The sequence below is a fragment of the Pseudophryne corroboree genome, chromosome 8 (genome assembly GCF_028390025.1).
Source record: "Pseudophryne corroboree isolate aPseCor3 chromosome 8, aPseCor3.hap2, whole genome shotgun sequence".
Taxonomy (NCBI): Eukaryota; Metazoa; Chordata; class Amphibia; order Anura; family Myobatrachidae; genus Pseudophryne; species Pseudophryne corroboree.
In genome coordinates this window covers 27594579-27616050 of record NC_086451.1, presented here as the reverse complement: position 1 = coordinate 27616050, position 21472 = coordinate 27594579, and the positions used below count along the sequence as shown (strand labels likewise).

At 48.8% G+C, this 21472-nt stretch overlaps 1 protein-coding gene across 2 annotated transcripts in view; it reads right to left on the bottom strand.

The window, feature by feature from the left end:
• Positions 1-21472, bottom strand: part of LOC134948252 (properdin-like) — a 61363-nt gene that overhangs the window by 24547 nt on the left and 15344 nt on the right. For both annotated transcript variants that reach the window (XM_063936122.1, XM_063936121.1), the window contains exons 2-5: positions 3624-3774; positions 2208-2362; positions 921-1091; positions 443-640 (exon numbers count right to left, since the gene is read on the bottom strand). In XM_063936122.1, the coding sequence (XP_063792192.1) occupies positions 443-640; positions 921-1091; positions 2208-2362; positions 3624-3774 (675 nt within the window). The remainder of the gene's footprint in view (positions 1-442; positions 641-920; positions 1092-2207; positions 2363-3623; positions 3775-21472) is intronic.

Sequence of the window (21472 nt, the reverse complement as noted above, 5' to 3'; positions counted from 1 at the left end):
ATTTCCAACTTGCCTTACTAGTCCCTGGCTGGTGGGGCATGCTGGGACTTCTAGTCCCAAAACAGCTGGACTGCCACATGTTGCCTTTACATATTTCATATAATAATAATAATAATAATAATAACAATAATTTTTATTTATATAGCACTCTTCTCCAAGTACTTTGCAGTTGTAGTAGAAAACCATATTACAAAGGAGTCATCTTTTTGGCAGACTAGATGGACCATCAAATTCTGTAGGCCGGATATAAAGCAGTCCAAGTTCACCGAATGTGCGGGGTTCCGACCGAACTCGGATGTTTTTTTAAACGGGCAGTCATTTACAAGGCACGGTTTTGCCTTGTAAATAATTATCCCTTTAAGAAAACGCACGAATTCGGCCAGCCTCCCACACGTCCGGCTTTCGAAAAGGAATTTGGCAATTCTGGGCGACTTGGCCTTACCTGGACAAAATGGAATGCCGCCACAATCTCTGGTTTCTTTCTCGTTTCCCTCACAGGACCGTCCTGGAGGACTTACTGAAGGACTTGGGCTGTTGCACAGTCGATGACGGCTCTGAGTTGGTAAAACTTTGGAATCTTCTGCCGTGCAAGTGGATGAGCAGTCACCCCAGGGACCCCAGTTGCCCCATACGCCGTGAGCTGGGATTGGAACAACACGATTAGAAACACAATGGCGGAGATGAAGTGTAGAGTAGTTGCTCAAAGCAACCGGCTTCTAAGTGTAATTTCAAAGATTGCGCTAGATAAATGACAGGAAGAATCTGATTGGTTGCTTTGTGCTACGTAACCTTTCTCCAAGGCTTGATACATCTCCCCCAAAATAATGTAACAATTAATATAATTATATTGCATTGTATTGTTGTTGGGGTTTTTTTTGGATCTCCCCTATAGTACCCCATCGGAAGTCCTTGGCACTTACTGGGACACACTTGGTTGGTATCGCAGACGGTAGTCTCCTCACTGTTTCCAACACACAATCCACCACATTCAGGAGCTGGGTTATTGCATTCTCTCGTCCTCTTCATTACACCCAATGCACATGTGACGGAACATTGGGACCATGGACTCCACGGAGACCAGCCACCCATCGCTGATAGAGGAGATGGAGAAGAGCGAAGGTCACCACTGATAATCTATAACCACTGATTCATTTTCCTCCCAACATTTGGCAAAATAAGTGATCTTTCATAATGGACATAAGGCCTGATTGTGAGACGCGGCTTCAACTATTGCTGGTCGCCCTCCTGCAATTTTATGGTAATAGCGCTACAAAGTTCTTACTTTGTGTACATCCGTGTGCCCGACGGTGCAGGGATAGTGTCATCGTCCGTAGATGCTGAAATACCACTAGGTGAGTCTTTAGATCCACCATCGTTCAAACCATTTTGGGGCATTAAGCTGCCCTTAGCTGGGGGTTCGTATGTACAAAAACATGGCAGCTGTGTTGCTACTGCTGTATCCAGTCTACATAGCCCTAGGCCAACCCTTAGACCCGATGTGCCGCATTTTTGCATACAGGCTGCCAATGTGTACGTAATTGCGATTAAGTTTGTGATGGCTCCGGTGGGCATCTCTTATCATTCCTGGGCGGCATCTTCACTTGCTAACATCAGCCGAGAAAATCGCACTTGCTATAACATGTGGGGCATGAAGCAGCTGCGCAATACCGTACAGCGAATATGCTAATGTCACAGCAGGTGACCGAAGAAAGAAGACGCCCCCAGCTGTCATCGCAGATCTCTTTGCTGCATCTGAAGACACAGCATCGGATCACTGCTACTACCAACGGACGCGAGGGCCGCAGTCATTGTCCATCTGAGTAAATCTTAGTTGGGCTGGGGGTTCCTGGTCAGTGACTGGGAGACGGGTATCCAATAGTACGTAGCTTTCTTGACCACAATCTCTTCACACCTAGGGCCGGATGTAATGACGCTCGAGCCCGGAGATCATGCGGGATGCCGGCCGAACTCGGATGCGTTTTTAAAGGGGCAATCACTTACAAGGCAAAATGCCTTGTGATTGCCGCTTTAAAAAAAGTCAGAGTTCGGCCGGCTTCCCGCACGGTCGCAGAACACGGGCGTCATTACATCCGGCCCTTAGATGTAGACAGCCTTTGGCTTAGCGGCTGTTGTGGAGCTACAAATTTCAGCATGCCTTATCGGCAATGGCTGAGTAAGCCTGCTGCAAGTGTTTCTACAGTACCTACCAGGACAGCAGTCTTGTAGGGAGCAGATCTGAACTTCCTCCTTATGTCCAGGACAGTCCCCCTTCCCTATACACACCCGAGTCCGACTCTGAATTCCTTCCAGGCATGAGACTGTGCACGGACTCCATTCACTCCACTGTGACCATTCCGCCTCACTGTGGAAGGCGAGGGATATTATTCTAGGAGATTCAGCTTATAACCACAGATAGAGAGTCCCAGGGAGAAGGGATGATAGAGAGACCCAGGGAGGGGGGGTGATAGAGAGACCCAGGGAAAAGGGGTGATAGAGAGAACCGGGGAGAGGGGGTGATAGAGAGACCCGGGAAGAGGGGGTGATAGAGAGACCCGGGGAGAGGGGGTGATAGAGAGACCCAGGGAGAAGGGGTGATAGAGAGAACCATGGAGAGCGGGTGATAGAGAGACCCGGGGAGAGGGTGTGATAGAGAGACCTGGGGAGAGTGGGTGATAGAGAGATCCGGGGAGAGGGGGTGATAGAGAGACCCGGGAAGAGGGGATGATAGAAAGACCCGGGGAGAGGGGGTGATCAAGAGACCTGGGGAGAGGTGGTAATAGAGAGACCCGAGGAGAGGGGGTGATAGAGAGACTTCAAGGAGAGGGGGTGACAGAGAGACCTGGGAAGACGGGGTGATAGAGAGACCCGGGGAGAGGGGGTGATAGAGAGACCTGGGGAGAGGGGGGTGATAGAGAAACCCGGGGAGAGGGGGTGATAGAGAGAACTCCGGAGAGGGGGTGATAGAGAGACCTCGGGGAGAGAGGGTGATAGAGAGACCCGGGAAGAGAGGGTGATAGAAAAACCTCGGGGAGAGGGGGTGATAGAGAGACCCGGGAAGAGAGGGTGATAGAAAAACCTCGGGGAGAGGGGGGTGATAGAGAGACTCGGGGGAAAAGGGGTGATAGAGGGCTCCGGGGAGAGGGGGGTGATAGAGAGACTTGGGGAAAGGGGGTGATAGAGAGACCACAGGGAGAGGGGGTGATAGAGAGACCTTGGGGAGAGGGGGTGATAGAGAGACTCGGGGAGAGGGGCTGATAGGGAGACCTCGGGGAGAGGGGGTGATAGAGAGACCTCGGGGAGAGGGGGTGATAGAGAGACTCAGGGAGAGGGGGTGATAGAAAGACCTCGGGGAGAGGGGGTGATAGAAAGACTCAGGGGCAGGGGGTGATAGAGAGACTCGGGGAGAGGGGGTGATAGAGAGACCTCGGGGAGAGGGAGTAATAGAAATGACCCGGGGAGAGGGGGTGATAGAGAGACCTCATGGAGAGGGGGTGATAGAGAGACCCGGTGAGAGGGGGTGATAGAAAGACATATGCCGCACATACGTCAGGACCTGAATCAGGTCTATACAGAGCACAATTCCCATCTAGTGCATGTCAGTGCTCTGGGCACATGTCTCTCACCGGCAGGCTTGGCAGGCAGAGTTTCCATCCTTCTTGTAACCATAGTTGATATTCAAGCAACAATCTTCATCTGACACTCCTTCTCCAAGGTACCTCTCACACTCTCCACTCACGCTGTTAACCTGGCTGTAGCACTGCACCGCGTCTGACCCTATGGAGATTAGAGAAGATCTGATTTAAAACTTTTTGGTTTATGTTATCAAGCCTTTGACGTCAGAACAACTGTTTAATGAGAGAACATATCTGTACGTTTCTTACTGTGAGACACAGTTCAGTGATTTTTTCAGCATCTGAGCATCCCTACATCCACCGAATATCTGTTGTTAGTTCTCCAAGATGTTTGGAACAACCTCCCTGCTGAGTTCCTTCAAAAACTGTGTGCAAGTGTACCTAGAAGAATTGATGCTGTTTTGAAGGTAAAGGTTGGTCACACCAAGTAATGATTTGATTTAGATTTCTCTTCTGTTTATTCACTTTGTATTTTGTTAATTGATAAAAATAAACTATTAACACTTCTATTTTTGAAAGCATTTTTCTCCCACCTGCCTAAAACTTTTGCACGGTACTGTATGTGACTCTATATATGTACGTGTATGCCTATGTATGTGACACTATGGGGCAAATTTACTAAGGTGGGAGTTTTTTAGAACATGTGTTGTTGCCGCACAGCAACCAATCATATTCTACTTAACATTTATCTAGCTGCTTCTAGAAGATAATAGATAGAATCTAATTGGTTGCTATGGGCAACATCACCAGTTCTAAAAAAAAAAAAACCTCCCACTTTAGCAAATTTACCCCTATGTGTGTAACAGTATGTATGAGTGTGTGTGGCTTTACGTATGTGTATATGTATGGGTTACAGTGTCCCACGGGGTGGAAAGTTAGGTAGGGAACGCTCTCCTCCACTATTTGCATGAGGCAAGGACAAGCCCACCAGCAGAAGGGATGTACACACCCTGCGTAACATAAAATTGGGGCGTGATGTGTGACCACGTCCCCTTTTCATGTACGATTTTAAGGTCTGCACACAATAATCCGTTCCCTGCTTCCCAAATGTTGCAGTTTAGGGACCTCCAGTCAGAGGCATAACTGTGGGAGGCAACGGAGTCGGCTGCCGCCGGGCTTCTGTTCTCTAGGGGGGAACCTCTTCTCCCGTTCTTTGTGTTAATGGAGCTATTTGCTCCTGTATAGGAAGCATGAGAATTCTAACTATATGAAGTTTCTTCTCTGACAACTACAAGTGACTTCATATAGTTAGAATTATCATGCTTCCTGTACAGGAGCAAATAGCTCCATCAGTAAGGCGCCTGCTTCCACACAAGATATGAGGGGGAGAGTGGAGGAGAGACACAGGACCTGGAGACATGAGGTGGTGTTGGTGTGGGGGGGGGGGGTTGTTGGGGGGGGGTGACATTGGACTTAGGGGGATGACAGAGGTAGTGGGCATATGAGGGGGGAGCGGGTGACATGGGAAATGGGGGTGTGGGCACAAGACCTGGGGGCATGGGGGAGGTGGGACACAGGACCTGGGGACATGAGGGGGGTAACACAGGACTTTGGGGATTGACAAAGGATCATGGAACATGAGGGGGAAGGTGGGGACATGAAGGAGGTGGAGAGGGGGAGATGGGACACAAGACCTGTGCAGTAGCGTGCGGTGAGGTCACTGGCTGGGTAGGCACTGAGATTTATATATATATATATATATATAGACGGGAGTAGCAGGCACTCTCTGTAAATACAGCCACCGGGGTGCCCTCCATAAACCAGAATATACAAACAATATGGTTCCCTGGTATGGACTGGCCAGTCACCTCCGAGGTTTAGGAACCAGGCGGCACGTCACGGATTTTTGAAAAACAATCAACTTTTTATAAATCCATAGCAGTTCAGTACATTACAATCAAAAAAGTATTGTGCAATAGAGCCGACGTTTCAACGCCTAGGGGGGTTACAGATAGAGGCACAGAGAGACAGTAGGGGGGTTACAGATAGAGGCACAGAGAGACAGTAGGGGGTTACAGATAGAGGCACAGAGAGGAAGTAGGGGGTAACAGATAGAGGCACAGAGAGACAGTAGGGGGTTACAGATAGAGGCACAGAGAGGCAGTAGGGGTTACAGATAGAGGCACAGAGAGGCAGTAGGGGGTTATAGATAGAGGCACAGAGAGACAGGGGGTTACAGACAGAGGCACAGAGAGACAGTAGGGGGTTACAGATAGAGGCACAGAGAGACAGTAGGGGGTTACAGATAGAGGCACAAAGAGACAGTAGGGGGTTACAGATAGAGGCACAGAGAGACAGTAGGGGGTTACAGATAGAGGCACAGAGAGACAGTAGGGGGTTACAGATAGAGGCACGGAGAGGCAGTAGGGGGTTACAGACAGAGGCACGGAGAGACAGTAGGGGGTTACAGATAGAGGCACAGAGAGGCAGTAGGGGGTTACAGATAGAGGCACAGAGAGACAGTAGGGGGTTACAGATAGAGGCACAGAGAGACAGTAGGGGGTTACAGATAGAGGCACAGAGAGACAGTAGGGGGTTACAGATAGAGGCACAGAGAGACAGTAGGGGGTTACAGATAGAGGCACAGAGAGGCAGTAGGGGGTTACAGATAGAGGCACAGAGAGACAGTAGGGGGTTACAGATAGAGGCACAGAGAGACAGTAGGGGGTTACAGATAGAGGCACAGAGAGACAGTAGGGGGTTACAGATAGAGGCACTGAGAGACAGTAGGGGGTTACAGATAGAGGCACAGAGAGACAGTAGGGGGTTACAGATAGAGGCACAGACTGACAGTAAGGGGTTACAGATAGAGGCACAGAGAGACAGTAGGGGGTTACAGATAGAGGCACAGAGAGACAGTAGGGGGTTACAGATAGAGGCACAGAGAGGCATTAGGGGGTTACAGATAGAGGCACAGAGAGACAGTAGGGGGTTACAGATAGAGGCACAGAGAGACAGTAGGGGGTTACAGATAGAGGCACAAAGAGACAGTAGGGGGTTACAGATAGAGGCACAGAGAGACAGTAGGGGGTTACAGATAGAGGCACGGAGAGACAGTAGGGGGTTACAGATAGAGGCACGGAGAGACAGTAGGTGGTTACAGACAGAGGCACGGAGAGACAGTAGGGGTTACAGATAGAGGCACGGAGAGACAGTAGGGGGTTACAGATAGAGGCACGGAGAGACAGTAGGGGGTTACAGACAGAGGCACAGAGAGACAGTAGGGGGTTACAGATAGAGGCACAGAGAGGCAGTAGGGGGTTACAGATAGAGGCACAGAGAGACAGTAGGGGGATACAGATAGAGGCACAGATAGACAGTAGGGGGTTACAGATAGAGGCACAGAGAGACAGTAGGGGGTTACAGATAGAGGCACAGAGAGACAGTAGGGGGTTACAGATAGAGGCACAGAGAGACAGTAGGGGGTTACAGATAGAGGCACAGAGAGACAGTAGGGGGTTACAGATAGAGGCACAGAGAGACAGTAGGGGGTTACAGATAGAGGTACAGAGAGACAGTAGGGGGTTACAGATAGAGGCACGGAGAGACAGTAGGGGGTTACAGATAGAGGCACAGAGAGACAGTAGGGGTTACAGATAGAGGCACAGAGAGGCAGTAGGCGGATACAGATAGAGGCATAGAGAGACAGTAGGGGGTTACAGATAGAGGCACAGAGAGACAGTAGGGGGGTTACAGATAGAGGCACAGAGAGACAGTAGGGGGTTACAGATAGAGGCACAGAGAGGCAGTATGGGTTACAGATAGAGGCACAGAGAGGCAGTAGGGGGTTACAGATAGAGGCACAGAGAGACAGTAGGGGGTTACAGACAGAGGCACAGAGAGACAGTAGGGGGTTACAGAAAGAGGCACAGAGAGGCAGTAGGGGGTTACAGACAGAGGCACAGAGAGACAGTAGGGGGTTACAGATAGAGGCACAGAGAGACAGTAGGGGGTTACAGATAGAGGCACGGAGAGACAGTAGGGGGTTACAGATAGAGGTACATAGAGACAGTAGGGGGTTACAGATAGAAGCACGGAGAGACAGTAGGGGGTTACAGATAGAGGCACAGAGAGACAGTAGGGGTTACAGATAGAGGCACAAAGAGGCAGTAGGCGGATACAGATAGAGGCATAGAGAGACATTAGGGGGTTACAGATAGAGGCACGGAGAGACAGTAGGGGGTTACAGATAGAGGCACAGAGAGACAGTAGGGGTTACAGATAGAGGCACAGAGAGGCAGTAGGCGGATACAGATAGAGGCATAGAGAGACAGTAGGGGGTTACAGATAGAGGCACAGAGAGACAGTAGGGGGGTTACAGATAGAGGCACAGAGAGACAGTAGGGGGTTACAGATAGAGGCACAGAGAGGCAGTATGGGTTATAGATAGAGGCACAGAGAGGCAGTAGGGGGTTACAGATAGAGGCACAGAGAGACAGTAGGGGGTTACAGACAGAGGCACAGAGAGACAGTAGGGGGTTACAGAAAGAGGCACAGAGAGGCAGTAGGGGGTTACAGACAGAGGCACGGAGAGACAGTAGGGGATTACAGATAGAGGCACAGAGAGGCAGTAGGGGGTTACAGATAGAGGCACAGAGAGACAGTAGGGGGTTACAGATAGAGGCACAGAGAGGCAGTAGGGGGTTACAGATAGAGGCACAGGGAGACAGTAGGGGGTTACAGATAGAGGCACAGAGAGACAGTAGGGGGTTACAGATAGAGGCACAGAAAGACAGTAGGGGGTTACAGATAGAGGCACAGACAGACAGTAGGGGGTTACAGATAGAGGCAGAGAGACAGTAGGGGGTTACAGATAAAGGCACAGAGAGACAGTAGGGGGTTACAGATAGAGGCACAGAGAGGCAGTAGGGGGTTACAGATAGAGGCACAGAGAGACAGTAGGGGGTTACAGATAGAGGCACATAAAGACAGTAGGGGGTTACAGATAGAGGCACAGAGAGACAGTAGGGGGTTACAGATAAAGGCACAGAGAGACAGTAGGGGGTTACAGATAGAGGCACAGAGAGACAGTAGGGGGTTACAGATAGAGGCACAGAGAGACAGTAGGGGGTTACAGATAGAGGCACAGAGAGACAGTAGGGGGATACAGATAGAGGCACAGAGAGGCAGTAGGGGGTTACAGATAGAGGCACAGAGAGACAGTAGGGGGTTACAGATAGAGGCCCAGAGAGACAGTAGGGGGTTACAGATAGAGGCACAGAGAGGCAGTAGGGGGTTACAGATAGAGGCCCAGAGAGACAGTAGGGGGTTACAGATAGAGGCACAGAGAGACAGTAGGGGGTTACAGATAGAGGCACAGAGAGACAGTAGGGGGTTATAGATAGAGGCACAGAGAGACAGTAGGGGGTTACGGATAGAGGCACAGAGAGACAGTAGGGGGTTACAGATAGAGGCACAGAGAGACAGTAGGGGGTTACAGATAGAGGCACAGAGAGACAGTAGGGGGTTACAGATAGAGGCACGGAGACACAGTAGGGGGTTACAGATAGAGGCACAGATAAAAGCATAGAACAGGGCGCAGATAGATGCGGACAGACAGAAGCAGGCACAGAAGGCAGCTCTCTCCTGTCACTAGCTCCCTGTCACCCCTGACTCAGTCACCAACTATCCCTCTGTCACCCCATCCTCACCAGTCACCCACTAACTCCCTGTCACCCCTGCCTCAGTCAGCAACTATCTCCCTATCACCCTGACTCAGTCACCCACTATCTGCCTGTCACCCATCCTCACCAGTCACCTACTATCTCCCTGTCACCCCAACTCAGTCACCCACTCTCTCTCTGTCACCCCTGACTCAGTCACCAACTATCTCCCTGTCACCCCATCCTCACCAGTCACCCACTAACTCCCTGTCACCCCTGCTTCAGTCACCCACTATCTCCCTGTCACCCCATCCTCACCAGTCACCTACTATCTACCTGTCACCCCAACTCAGTCACCCACTATCTCCCTGTCACCCCTGCCTCAGTCACCCACTATCCGCCTGTCACCGCATCCTCACCAGTCACCCACTAACTCCCTGTCACCCCTGACTTAGTCACCCACTATCTCCGTCACCCCTGCCTCAGTCACCCACTATCTAGCTGTCACCCCATCCTCTCCAGTCACCTACTATCTCCATCACCCCAACTCAGTCATCCACTATCTCTGTCACCCCTGACTCAGTCACCAACTATCTCCCTGTCCCCCCATCCTCACCAGTCACCCACTAACTCCCTGTCACCCCATCCTCACTAGTCACCCACTAACTCCCTGTCACCCCATCCTCACCAGTCACCCACTATCTCCCTGTCTCCATGTCACCCCTGACTTAGTCACCCACTATCTCCCTGCCACCCACTATCTCCCTGTACCCTTGGGGAAACATGCCCCTTTCTTGTGAGACCACACCCCTTTTTGTGGCACGTGCCCTCGGCATGCGCTATCCCTTTAAAATGTTGATCCCATGAAGGGGCGCCAAAATGTATTCTTGCTTACCAAAAAAAATAAGCTCGGGCCGGCCCTGGTTGAAGCTACCTGTCACTAGAGCAGCGGCAGATCCGGAGGCAGCAGGAACCCCTGAGCTGGAGAGAGTGTGGTGGCGGCGGCCAGCGCTCTTACCGCTCCTTCATCTGCCCTCCTAGCCAGCAGCATCACCGGCATCTCTACTCTCCCGGACCGGGGGCCAAGGACCACGCAGGTGAGAGAGAGGGCAGTTGGGCTGGGTGGGAAGTGACTGGGAAACTCACCCCCAGATCACTTAGGCTGCAGGGACAGGGAGGTGGTGCAATAATATATATATATATATATATATATATATATATACACTTATACAGTATATATAGCGACTGGCCGGCACTCTTATGCTTTGTACATCTGCCACGGTGCTCACAAATGTAATGGGTATATATATATAGCTAGCGCGAGGCTGGGCACTCTGTGGACTTAGCTGGATAAAAAAATCACTTCAGACATCAGGAGAAAATGCAATGTTTCGGGGTTTTAATGCCTGTCATCAGGCAGCACTTACTGTACAAACGTTTGTAAGTGCTGCCTGATGACGGGCATTAAAAGCCTGAAACGTTGCAATTTCTCCTGATGTCTGAAGTGATTTATTTATCCAGCTAAGTCCACAGAGTGCCCAGCCTCATGATGTGTATATATATATATATATATATATATATTACAAAAATATCCTTATCTTGCGCTCGCAGAACCAGCAGCACTACAGGCGAGACCTCCGTTGCCGGATCTCAGACAAACATAAGATAGAAAACACAAATCCTGATTGCGCTCTGTTTGATGTATAGATATAGCGGAAGTCCTTCCAAGTAGGTGTATCTTATACTATGGATAATTTGATTTCTTGGGTTCCTGCAGTGGATAACCCCTCACCAGAAAGTCACCCAAACAAATGGCCCAAGGCCAATTAGAATAAAATATTTAATACAAAAAGAATTCATAAAAGTCTTTGACATGAGATTTTTTTTTACAACAGGTTATACATGGATTTTGATAACTCTGACAGCAGAATCCAGTAGGTAGATGTAGACACTCCCTCACCTTAGCAAAGTGTGCGCTTGGCGAAGGGAGTAATTTTCCTAACTGGAATACTGACTAATGACTGATAAACCCAACGCGTTTCGTCAGTTTGACTTCATCAGGGGTAACAGAAATATATTTTTGTATTGGAGCGCCTACACACTGTATAATTCTGCATACAGAATATTATTATCAACCTTTAGATAATTAAACTCATTGCATAAAAAAGAGGTAATATTCATTTAAAAATTGACTTCATGGTCAGACTTTACTATGTCCGCCTGAACATATAGATTAGTTTGGTACACTCGGTTAAAATACCTATTTTTTAAAAGTGCAATAGTGTATCAATTGGTATATCCAGAAACAGAGTCAGTAATTGCTATAAGCACTGGAACTCCCACATAGGACCCACAATTGTATCCAGAGGATTTCTCAGGCTGCAACCATGTGTGTAGGAGTTTTCATGAGGGCAATAAGGTGAGCTTATTTCATTTGTACTGTGTTTGAGCCTTATTGAATATGCTGGGAGTGCCGAATGCCACATAACTATGTATGTATGTATGTATGTATGTATGTATGTATCTATCTATCTATCTATCTATCTATCTATGGGGTATATTTACTAACATTCGTAATTTTCAGAAAAAGGTCAAAGTTCAATCACGAATGACATCGAAAGTGTAAAACTGCAACTTTTTGAATTGATTACGACTAATTTACTAAGCTGTCGTATTCTGCATTTTCGTGTTTTCCGATGTCGATGTCATTCGTAATTTTTTGCAGTGTTTTACGGGAGTGATTAGCAAAACACTGCCGACTTTAACACAATGAATCACGGCCGGATCTGTGAGATCCGTGCTGGGGTTCATTGTGCATTTTAAAAAAAAATAAAAATAGTGTAAACCCCAAAAAAAAATTGCGTGGGGTCCCTCCTCCTAAGCATAACCAGCCTCGGGCTCTTTGAGCCGATCCTGGTTGCAGAAATATGAGGAAAAAAGTGACAGGGGTTCCCCCATATTTAAGCAACCAGCATCGGGCTCTGCGCCTGGTCCTGGTTCCAAAAATACGGGGGACAAAAAGCGTAGGGGTTCCCCGTATTTTAGAAACCAGCAACGGTCCCGACCACGAACTGAAAGGGGCCCCATGTTTTCACATGGGACCCCTTTCCCCGAATGCCAGAAACCCACTCTGACTTCTGTCTAAGTGGGTTTCTTCAGCCAATCAGGGAGCGCCACGTTGTAGCACCCTCCTGATCGGCTGTGTGCTCCTGTACTGACTGACAGGCGGCACACGGCAGTGTTACAATGTAGCGCCTATGCGCTCCATTGTAACCAATGGTGGGAACTTTCTGCTCAGCGGTTGACCGAAAGTGACCTCACCGCTGAGCAGAAAGTTCCCCTGAACTCTGCAGCAGCCGCTAGTCTGTGAGTCTGTGGCCATTGTGTGTATAAGCGGCTCTGCTACCTGTGGGTATTGTGTGTATAAGCGCCTCTGCTACCTGTGGGCACTGTGTGTATAAGCCCCTCTGCTACCTGTGGGCACTGTGTGTATAAGCGCCTCTGCTCCCTGTGGGTATTGTGTGTATAAGCGGCTCTGCTACCTGTGGGCACTGTGTGTATAAGCGCCTCTGCCCCCTGTGGGTATTGTGTGTATGTTATGCACACCAGTGCCTGCAGGAATGTACTGGTGTTTGAACTGTTATACACACCAGTGCCTGCAGGAATGTACTGGTGTCTGAACAGAGAGGGATGCAAAACAAATGAACTCACAGACTGACTGGGAAATATGACATAACGTACACAGAAGGTGATAGGGTAACAAAACCAACACAGAGTGAACAGAGAAGCCCAGAGGCTAAGAAACTGGGTGTCTCCTTAGTATTAGAAATGCTCAGATGGAAAAAGCAAGATGTTGTGTTTTAATACGTAGAGAACCCGAAATGCTGTTGCTAAGGGCAACAGCAAAACCCTAAAGGGTTACCAACGGCTGTGGCAGTAAACTCCTTGGTCAGAGATGGAATAATAGCACAAGGAGAGTCTCCACAATCCTAATTATCACTTGCAGGGCCCAGGTCCAGCTTACTGCCACTAAACTGACACATGGACGCCCTGCACAGTGAGAGAGGATTATGCAGGCAGGTCTGAAAGTACAGCCACAAACCTACTGGGTTCACAGAATAGCAAAAGAACCTCAGCAGGCTAAACGACTGACTCCAGTCTTACTGCTAGGTCTGGATTGGCAGAGTGTAGTACCAAATGCCCAGGCCTATTTGCAGTAAGCAACAACAAAATACAAAGCTACACAGTACTGGCTAACTTTCAGGAACTGACTAACCAACAAAGATTCAGCAGCATCTGCTTAACCTGAGAAGAGGCCTTATAAAGCAGGTGCTGTCCACGCCCCCCTCAGACCTCACAGACTGTGAGCACAAAAACCAGCACCGGATCCCATGCCTGTAACCACTGCACAGCAAAAGACCCGAACCGGAGTATCAGCTGCGCTCAGGTTACTCTGCTAGCACTTGTCTCCCGGTTGCCATGACGACGTGGCAGCACAGGGCAGGAGACCCTAACAGTACCCCCCCTCTGACGAGGGGTCAAAGAACCCCTACCACCGGCTTTATCGGGGAACTGCGAGAAGAAAGAGCGTATCAGTCTGGGGGCATGAAGATCACAACTGCGCACCCACGACCGCTCCTCCGGGCCATACCCCTTCCAGTGCACCAAAAATGACAGCCGACCCCGAACCATCTTGGAGTCAAGAATCCTTTCAACAACAAACTCCCTCTGGCCACGTATCAGAAGAGGGGAAGGTCTTCCTCTGGAAGAAGGATTACTAATCGCCCGTTTTAAAAGGGAACAATGAAATGTTTTATTGATACCCAAAGAACGGGGCAGATCTAACTGAAATGCCACCGGATTGATAACCCTGGTGATCTTATAAGGGCCGATGAACCGGGGGCCTAACTTATGAGATGGCTGTTTCAACTTCAAATTTTTGGTAGACAACCAGACGAAGTCTCCTAATTTGAAGCTGCAGGGTCTTTTCCGCTTATCAAAAACCCTTTTGGTCACTAATGACACAGACACAAGGGCTTTCTTCACTTTCCTCCAAATACCTCTAAGGACCGAAACGACAGAGGAACCACCAGGCGTGGAGTCCAGGGGGTCAAACGAATTGGCCTTAGGATGATGCCCATACACACAAAGGAAGGGAGAGATCCCTGTAGCAGAGTGAGCCGCGTTGTTATAGGCAAACTCCGCCATTGACAGATGAGCAACCCAGTCAGTCTGACACTTGGAGACATAACACCTGAGGAACTGCTCCAAGGTCTGGTTCACCCTTTCAGTCTGCCCATTAGACTGCGGATAGTAGCCTGACGACAAGCTGACAGAAATCTGGAGATCGGAACAAAATGCCCTCCAGAATTTGGCCACAAACTGGGATCCGCGGTCAGAGACCACATCAAGTGGCAACCCGTGGAGGCGCACAACATGCAGCATAAATAATTCAGACAGGCGTCTGGCCGATGGCAGCCCAACCAGTGGAACGAAGTGCGCCATCTTCGAAAACCTGTCAACGACAACCCAGATGGCTGTTATCCCAGAGGATTTGGGCAAGTCCACAACAAAATCCATTGAAATGTGGGTCCATGGCTTAGATGGAATAGAGAGTGGATGTAATGGGCCAACAGGAACCCCTCTAGGAGTCTTATTTCGGGCACAGATGTCACATGCCCGAACCCACTGATCCACATCCTTAGCCACCGAGGGCCACCACACCGCCCTAGATAGCAACTCCCGAGTTCTGGCAATACCCGGGTGACCTGCCGACTTCTTGGCATGGAATTCCAGGAACACTCACTGTCTTAACCTAGGAGGCACAAACAAAAGACCTACCGGAAGGTCTGGGGGAGCCTGCTCCTGTGCTCTAAGGACTAATGACAAGAGGTCCTGGGTAATGCCCACTTTAATACATGATGGGGACACAATGGGCAACGGCTCCTCGGTGGTCTCCTGGATTGGAGCAAAACTCCGCGAGAGCGCATCAGCCTTGATGTTTTTTGACCCAGGGCGATATGTTATCAAAAAATTAAAGCGAGCAAAAAACAAAGCCCATCGTGCCTGCCTAGCATTGAGACGCTTCGCTGACTCTAAATATGCCAAATTCTTATGGTCGGTGAGAATTGAGACCACAAACTTAGCCCCCTCAAGCCAGTGTCTCCACTCCTCGAGTGCATCCTTAATAGCCAACAATTCCCGGTTACCCACGTCATAATTCATCTCGGCAGGCGAAAATTTACGGGAAAAGTAAGCACAGGGATGAAGGCGATTATCAGACACTCCCATCTGAGAGAGCACTGCCCCAATACCCATCTCAGAGGCATCCACCTCCACCACAAAAGGACGCTCTGGATCTGGGTGTCGCAGCACCTTGGCCGAGACAAATGCCCTTTTGAGACGGGCAAAAGCCGCTTTGGCCTCACGAGACCAGTGAGCAACATCCGCCCCTTTCTTAGTGAGTGCCACCAAGGGCGCCACTATAGACGAAAATCCAGCGATAAATCGTCTATAAAAATTTGCAAAGCCCAGGAAACGCTGAAGCGCCTTCAAACTAGTGGGCTGCACCCAATCCAGGACTGCCTGTACCTTGGAACCCTCCATTTGGAAACCTTCTGGGGAGATAATATATCCTAGAAATGCGATTTGCTGAACTTCAAATTCGCACTTCTCCAGCTTCGCCCCAAGCCGGTGGTCTCTGAGTTTCTGGAGGACTAAGCGTACATGCTTCCGATGTTCCTCCAGGGAATGGGAGAAGATTAGGATGTCATCTAAGTATACAACTAAGAATCTATCCAAATATTCCCTGAGCACATCGTTCATGAAATCCTGGAAGACTGCCGGGGCATTACAGAGCCCAAAAGGCATCACCAAATATTCATAATGCCCTGAGTGGGTATTAAAGGCAGTCTTTCATTCATCCCCCTCTCTTATTCGGATTAGATTGTACGCACCGCGTAGGTCAATCTTAGAAAAAATGGTGGCAGTACGAAGTTGGTCAAACAAGACCGAAATGAGAGGCAGTGGGTATGAGTTTTTAATCGTGATACGGTTCAATTCCCTGAAGTCGATGCAGGGTCGCAATGAACCGTCCTTTTTACCCACGAAGAAGAACCCCGACCCAACTGGAGACTGTGATGGTCTGATAAATCCTTTAGCCAAGTTCTCCTGAATGTACTCTGCCATAGCCTGAGTCTCAGGACATGACAGGGAGTACAACCTGCTCTTGGGAAGCTTAGCATTCTGCAACAAATCAATGGCACAGTCATAGGGGCGATGGGGAGGTAGTACCTCTGCAACTTTTTTGGAGAACACGTCCGCAAAATCTGCATAACACCCTGGCAATCCTGGCAAACTTAGCTGCGAGAGCCTGACTGGAAGGCTCAAGCAACTCCTGAAACAATCAGTACCCCAACTAAGAATCTCCCCAGAGACCCAGTCAAATTGAGGATTGTGGGCCCTTAACCAGGGTAACCCCAACACCAATGGGGCAAAAGTACAGACAGTCACATAAAAGGACAATTTTTCAGAGTGTGTGGCTCCAATAAACAAAGAAATCTGGCTAGTGCAAGAGGTAATTTTACCCTGGGATAATGGTTCCCCGTTTAACCCACAAATCTCAATTTCCGACGCCAAGGGTACTAAGGAAACAGAGTGTTTCAGGGCGAATTGGCGGTCCATAAAAACCCCGTCGGCCCCACTGTCCACAAAGGCCTCAGTCTTGACAGTTTGACCGAGGATCTTCAAGGTCACCGGAATGATAAAAGTCTTCTTGGGAAATTCTGACTTCTGGCCTGACAGGATATTTCCCATCACCCTCAGGCCCTGAAGTTTTCCGGCTTTTCTGGGCGTGATACTACCACATGACCCTTATTCCCACAGTACAAACACAACCCCTGCTGTCTCCTCCGCGTCTTCTCACGCGAGGAGAGGCGGGTAGCCCCAATCTGCATAGGCTCCTCGGAAAATTCCTCAGAGTCTGAGGTTCCCTTGGGAAAGAAGGAAACCTCGGTCTCCCTTTCAAGCCTACGCTCTCTCAGCCGTCTATCCACCCGGATGGATAACTGCATGAGCTGATCCAAGCTATCAGGCAAGGGATATTGTACCAGTTGGTCTTTTATCTGGTTAGAAAGACCTCTTCGGTACTGGTGTCTCAGGGCTGGGTCGTTCCACTGGGTATCATGGGCCAACCTCCGAAACTCCGTACAGTAAACCTCAACTGGCCTTCGCCCTTGCTTAAGGATCGAAATCTGAGCCTCGGCTGAGGCCGTCTTGTCAGGGTCATCATACAACATGCCCAGTGCCGTAAAAAAAACATCAACACTTTTAAGCGACGGACAGTCAGGCTGCAACCCATATGCCCAGACCTGTGGGTCTCCTTGTAGCAAGGAAATCACTATGCCCACCCGCTGAATCTCTGACCCAGAAGACTGAGGCCTAAGCTGGAAATATAACTTGCAGCTCTCCTTGAAACAAAAGAACTGCGAGCGATCTCCAGAAAAACGATCCGGAAGATTTACTTTCGGCTCCTTAACCCCTGAAGGTGCTGCTGCTGCGGGAGCTCCGCCAGCGGCCTGGGAGGTGTGCATTTTAATGGACAAATCATTAAATTGACGAGTCAGGACCTGCACCTGATCGACCACCTGTTGCAACGTATTTTGAGGGGTATGCTCCATATTCCCACAAAATTTCAACAGGAGTATTGGGCTGCTGAATATGTTATGCACACCCAGTGCCTGAAGGAATGTACTGGTGTTTGAACTGTTATACACACCAGTGCCTGCAGGAATGTACTGGTGTCTGAACAGAGAGGGATGCAAAACAAATGAACTCACAGACTGACTGGGAAATATGACATAACGTACACAGAAGGTGATAGGGTAACAAAACCAACACAGAGTGAACAGAGAAGCCCAGAGGCTAAGAAACTGGGTGTCTCCTTAGTATTAGAAATGCTCAGATGGAAAAAGCAAGATGTTGTGTTTTAATACGTAGAGAACCCGAAATGCTGTTGCTAAGGGCAACAGCAAAACCCTAAAGGGTTACCAACGGGTGTGGCAGTAAACTCCTTGGTCAGAGATGGAATAATAGACACAAGGAGAGTCTCCACAATCCTAATTCTCACTTGCAGGGCCCAGGTTCAGCTTACTGCCACTAAACTGACACATGGATGCCCTGCACAGTGAGAGAGGATTATGCAGGCAGGTCTGAAAGTACAGCCACAAACCTGCTGGGTTCACAGAATAGCAAAAGAACCTCAGCAGGCTAAACGACTGACTCCAGTCTTACTGCTAGGTCTGGATTGGCAGAGTGTAGTACCAAATGCCCAGGCCTATTTGCAGTAAGCAACAACAAAATACAAAGCTACACAGTACTGGCTAACTTTCAGGAACTGACTAACCAACAAAGATTCAGCAGCATCTGCTTAACCTGAGAAGAGGCCTTATAAAGCAGGTGCTGTCCACGCCCCCCTCAGACCTCACAGACTGTGAGCACAAAAACCAGCACCGGATCCCATGCCTGTAACCACTGCACAGCAAAAGACCCGAACCGGAGTATCAGCTGCGCTCAGGTTACTCCGCTAGCACTTGTCTCCCGGTTGCCATGACGACGTGGCAGCACAGGGCAGGAGACCCTAACAGTGTATAAGCGGTTCTGCTACCTGTGGGTATTGTGTGTATAAGCGGCTCTGCTATCTGTGGGCACTGTGTGTATAAGCGCCTCTGCCCCCTGTGGGTATTGTGTGTATAAGCGGTTCTGCTACCTGTGGGTATTGTGTGTATAAGCGGTTCTGCTACCTGTGAGTATTGTGTGTATAAGCGGCTCTGCTATCTGTGGGCACTGTGTGTATAAGCGCCTCTGCCCCCTGTGGGTATTGTGTGTATAAGCGGCTCTGCTACCTGTGGCCACTGTGTGTATAAGCGGCTCTGCTACCTGTGGCCATTGTGTGTATAAGCGGTTCTGCTACCTGTGGGTATTGAGTGTATAAGCGGCTCTGCTACCTGTGGCCATTGTGTGTATAAGCGGCTCTGCTACCTGTGGCCACAGCACCTTCGTATCTTATCTACAGTGCATTGCTGTTACTCATCTGGTACTTCATAATGCAGACACTAGCAATATATACTACACTCTACACTATGTTATTCATTGTGCCCTGCGGCCACTCTGCACGCCCTCACAAAGGCCTACGCCCCCTTGACTATCGCACGCCCTCCCCCCTTACGATATTTACCCACTGCCATAAAAAAAAAACAGGTAATACTCCATATAATAACAATTATAGCACAGCTGAAGCCCGTGCAGGGGATAATGGATCGTAGCCCCTTGCAACGGTATTTTCTGTCTAACACCTTCCCTCTCTTTATCCTCTCCCTACCACCCTGCCTCTCCCTATCCTTTACCGATCGCACAGCGTTTCTGTACATTCCCTTTCTCTCCCCCTATGCCTCTCTATCTTATCTCAACCGGAACCCATTTCTGTATGCTCTCTCGCCGCCATTTTCACACGTGCATTGAGATTGATAGGGAGAGGACGTGGCTGGCGTCCTCTCCGTAATAGAAAAGACTAAGAGTGACATTGTTATAATTGTGGGGAGGATTGGGGACGGGGAGCAGCTATTAGGGAGTACAGTGCAGGGTTTTGATTATACCACCAGTGAGTTTAATCCTTTGTTTCTCTGCCTGAAAAAAACGCTCCACCATATCTGTGCTCACTCAGTGTGCTGCACTGCTGCATGATATATCTGTGCTGAGTGCACTGCTCACACTGCCTAATTGTGGGGACTGGGGAGCAGTTATAGCAGGAGTACAGTGCACAGTTTTGCTGACAGTGACCACCAGTCCAGTATACGTTTGTCTGCCTGAAAAACACTCCTGTGTATTTTTTTTCTTCTTCATACTAGTTTGTTTAGCAGTCTGCTGACAGTGTCCACCAAGTCCGTTATACAGTATATTATATAAGCAGCAGTACGGTAGGCCACGGCTGTACCTACCTCTGTGTCGTCAGTGCACTCGTCGTCCATAAGTAATATAATACTATACTATCCATCCATCTACATTGTATACCTGTGGTGTTATTTTTTTTCTTTCTTCATACTAGTTTAGCAGTCTGCTGACAGTGTCCACCAGGTCCGTTATACAGTATATTATATAAGCAGCAGTACGGTAGGCCACGGCTGTACCTACCTCTGTCGTCAGTGCACTCGTCGTCCATAAGTAATATAATACTATACTATCCATCCATCTACATTGTATACCTGTGCTGTTTTTTCTTTCTTTCTTCATACTAGTTTAGCAGTCTGCTGACAGTGTCCACCAGGTCCGTTATACAGTATATTATATAAGCAGCAGTACGGTAGGCCACGGCTGTACCTACCTCTGTGTCGTCACTCGTCGTCCATAAGTATAAGTAATAATAGTATACTATCCACCCATCTACATTGTATACCTGTGGTGTTTTTTTTTTCTTTCTTCATACTAGTTTAGCAGTCTGCTGACAGTGTCCACCAGGTCCGTTATACAGTATATTATATAAGCAGCAGTACGGTAGGCCACGGCTGTACCTACCTCTGTGTCGTCACTCGTCGTCCATAAGTATAAGTAATACTATACTTTCCATCCATCTACATTGTATACTGTGGTGTTTTTTCTTTCTTCATACTAGTTTAGCAGTCTGCTGACAGTGTCCACCAGGTCCGTTATACAGTATATTATATATATAAGCAGCAGTACGGTAGGCCACGGCTGTACCTACCTCTGTGTCGTCACTCGTCGTCCATAAGTATAAGTAATAATAGTATACTATCCACCCATCTACATTGTATACCTGTGGTGTTTTTTTTTTCTTTCTTCATACTAGTTTAGCAGTCTGCTGACAGTGTCCACCAGGTCCGTTATACAGTATATTATATAAGCAGCAGTACGGTAGGCCACGGCTGTACCTACCTCTGTGTCGTCAGTGCACACGTCGTCCATAAGTAATATAATACTATACTATCCATCCATCTACATTGTATGCCTGTGGTGTTTTTTTTTCTTTCTTCATACTAGTTTAGCAGTCTGCTGACAGTGTCCACCAGGTCCGTTATACAGTATATTATATAAGCAGCAGTACGGTAGGCCACGGCCGTACCTACCTCTGTGTCGTCACTCGTCGTCCATAAGTATAAGTAATACTATACTATCCATCCATCTACATTGTATACCTGTGGTGTTTTTTCTTTCTTCATACTAGTT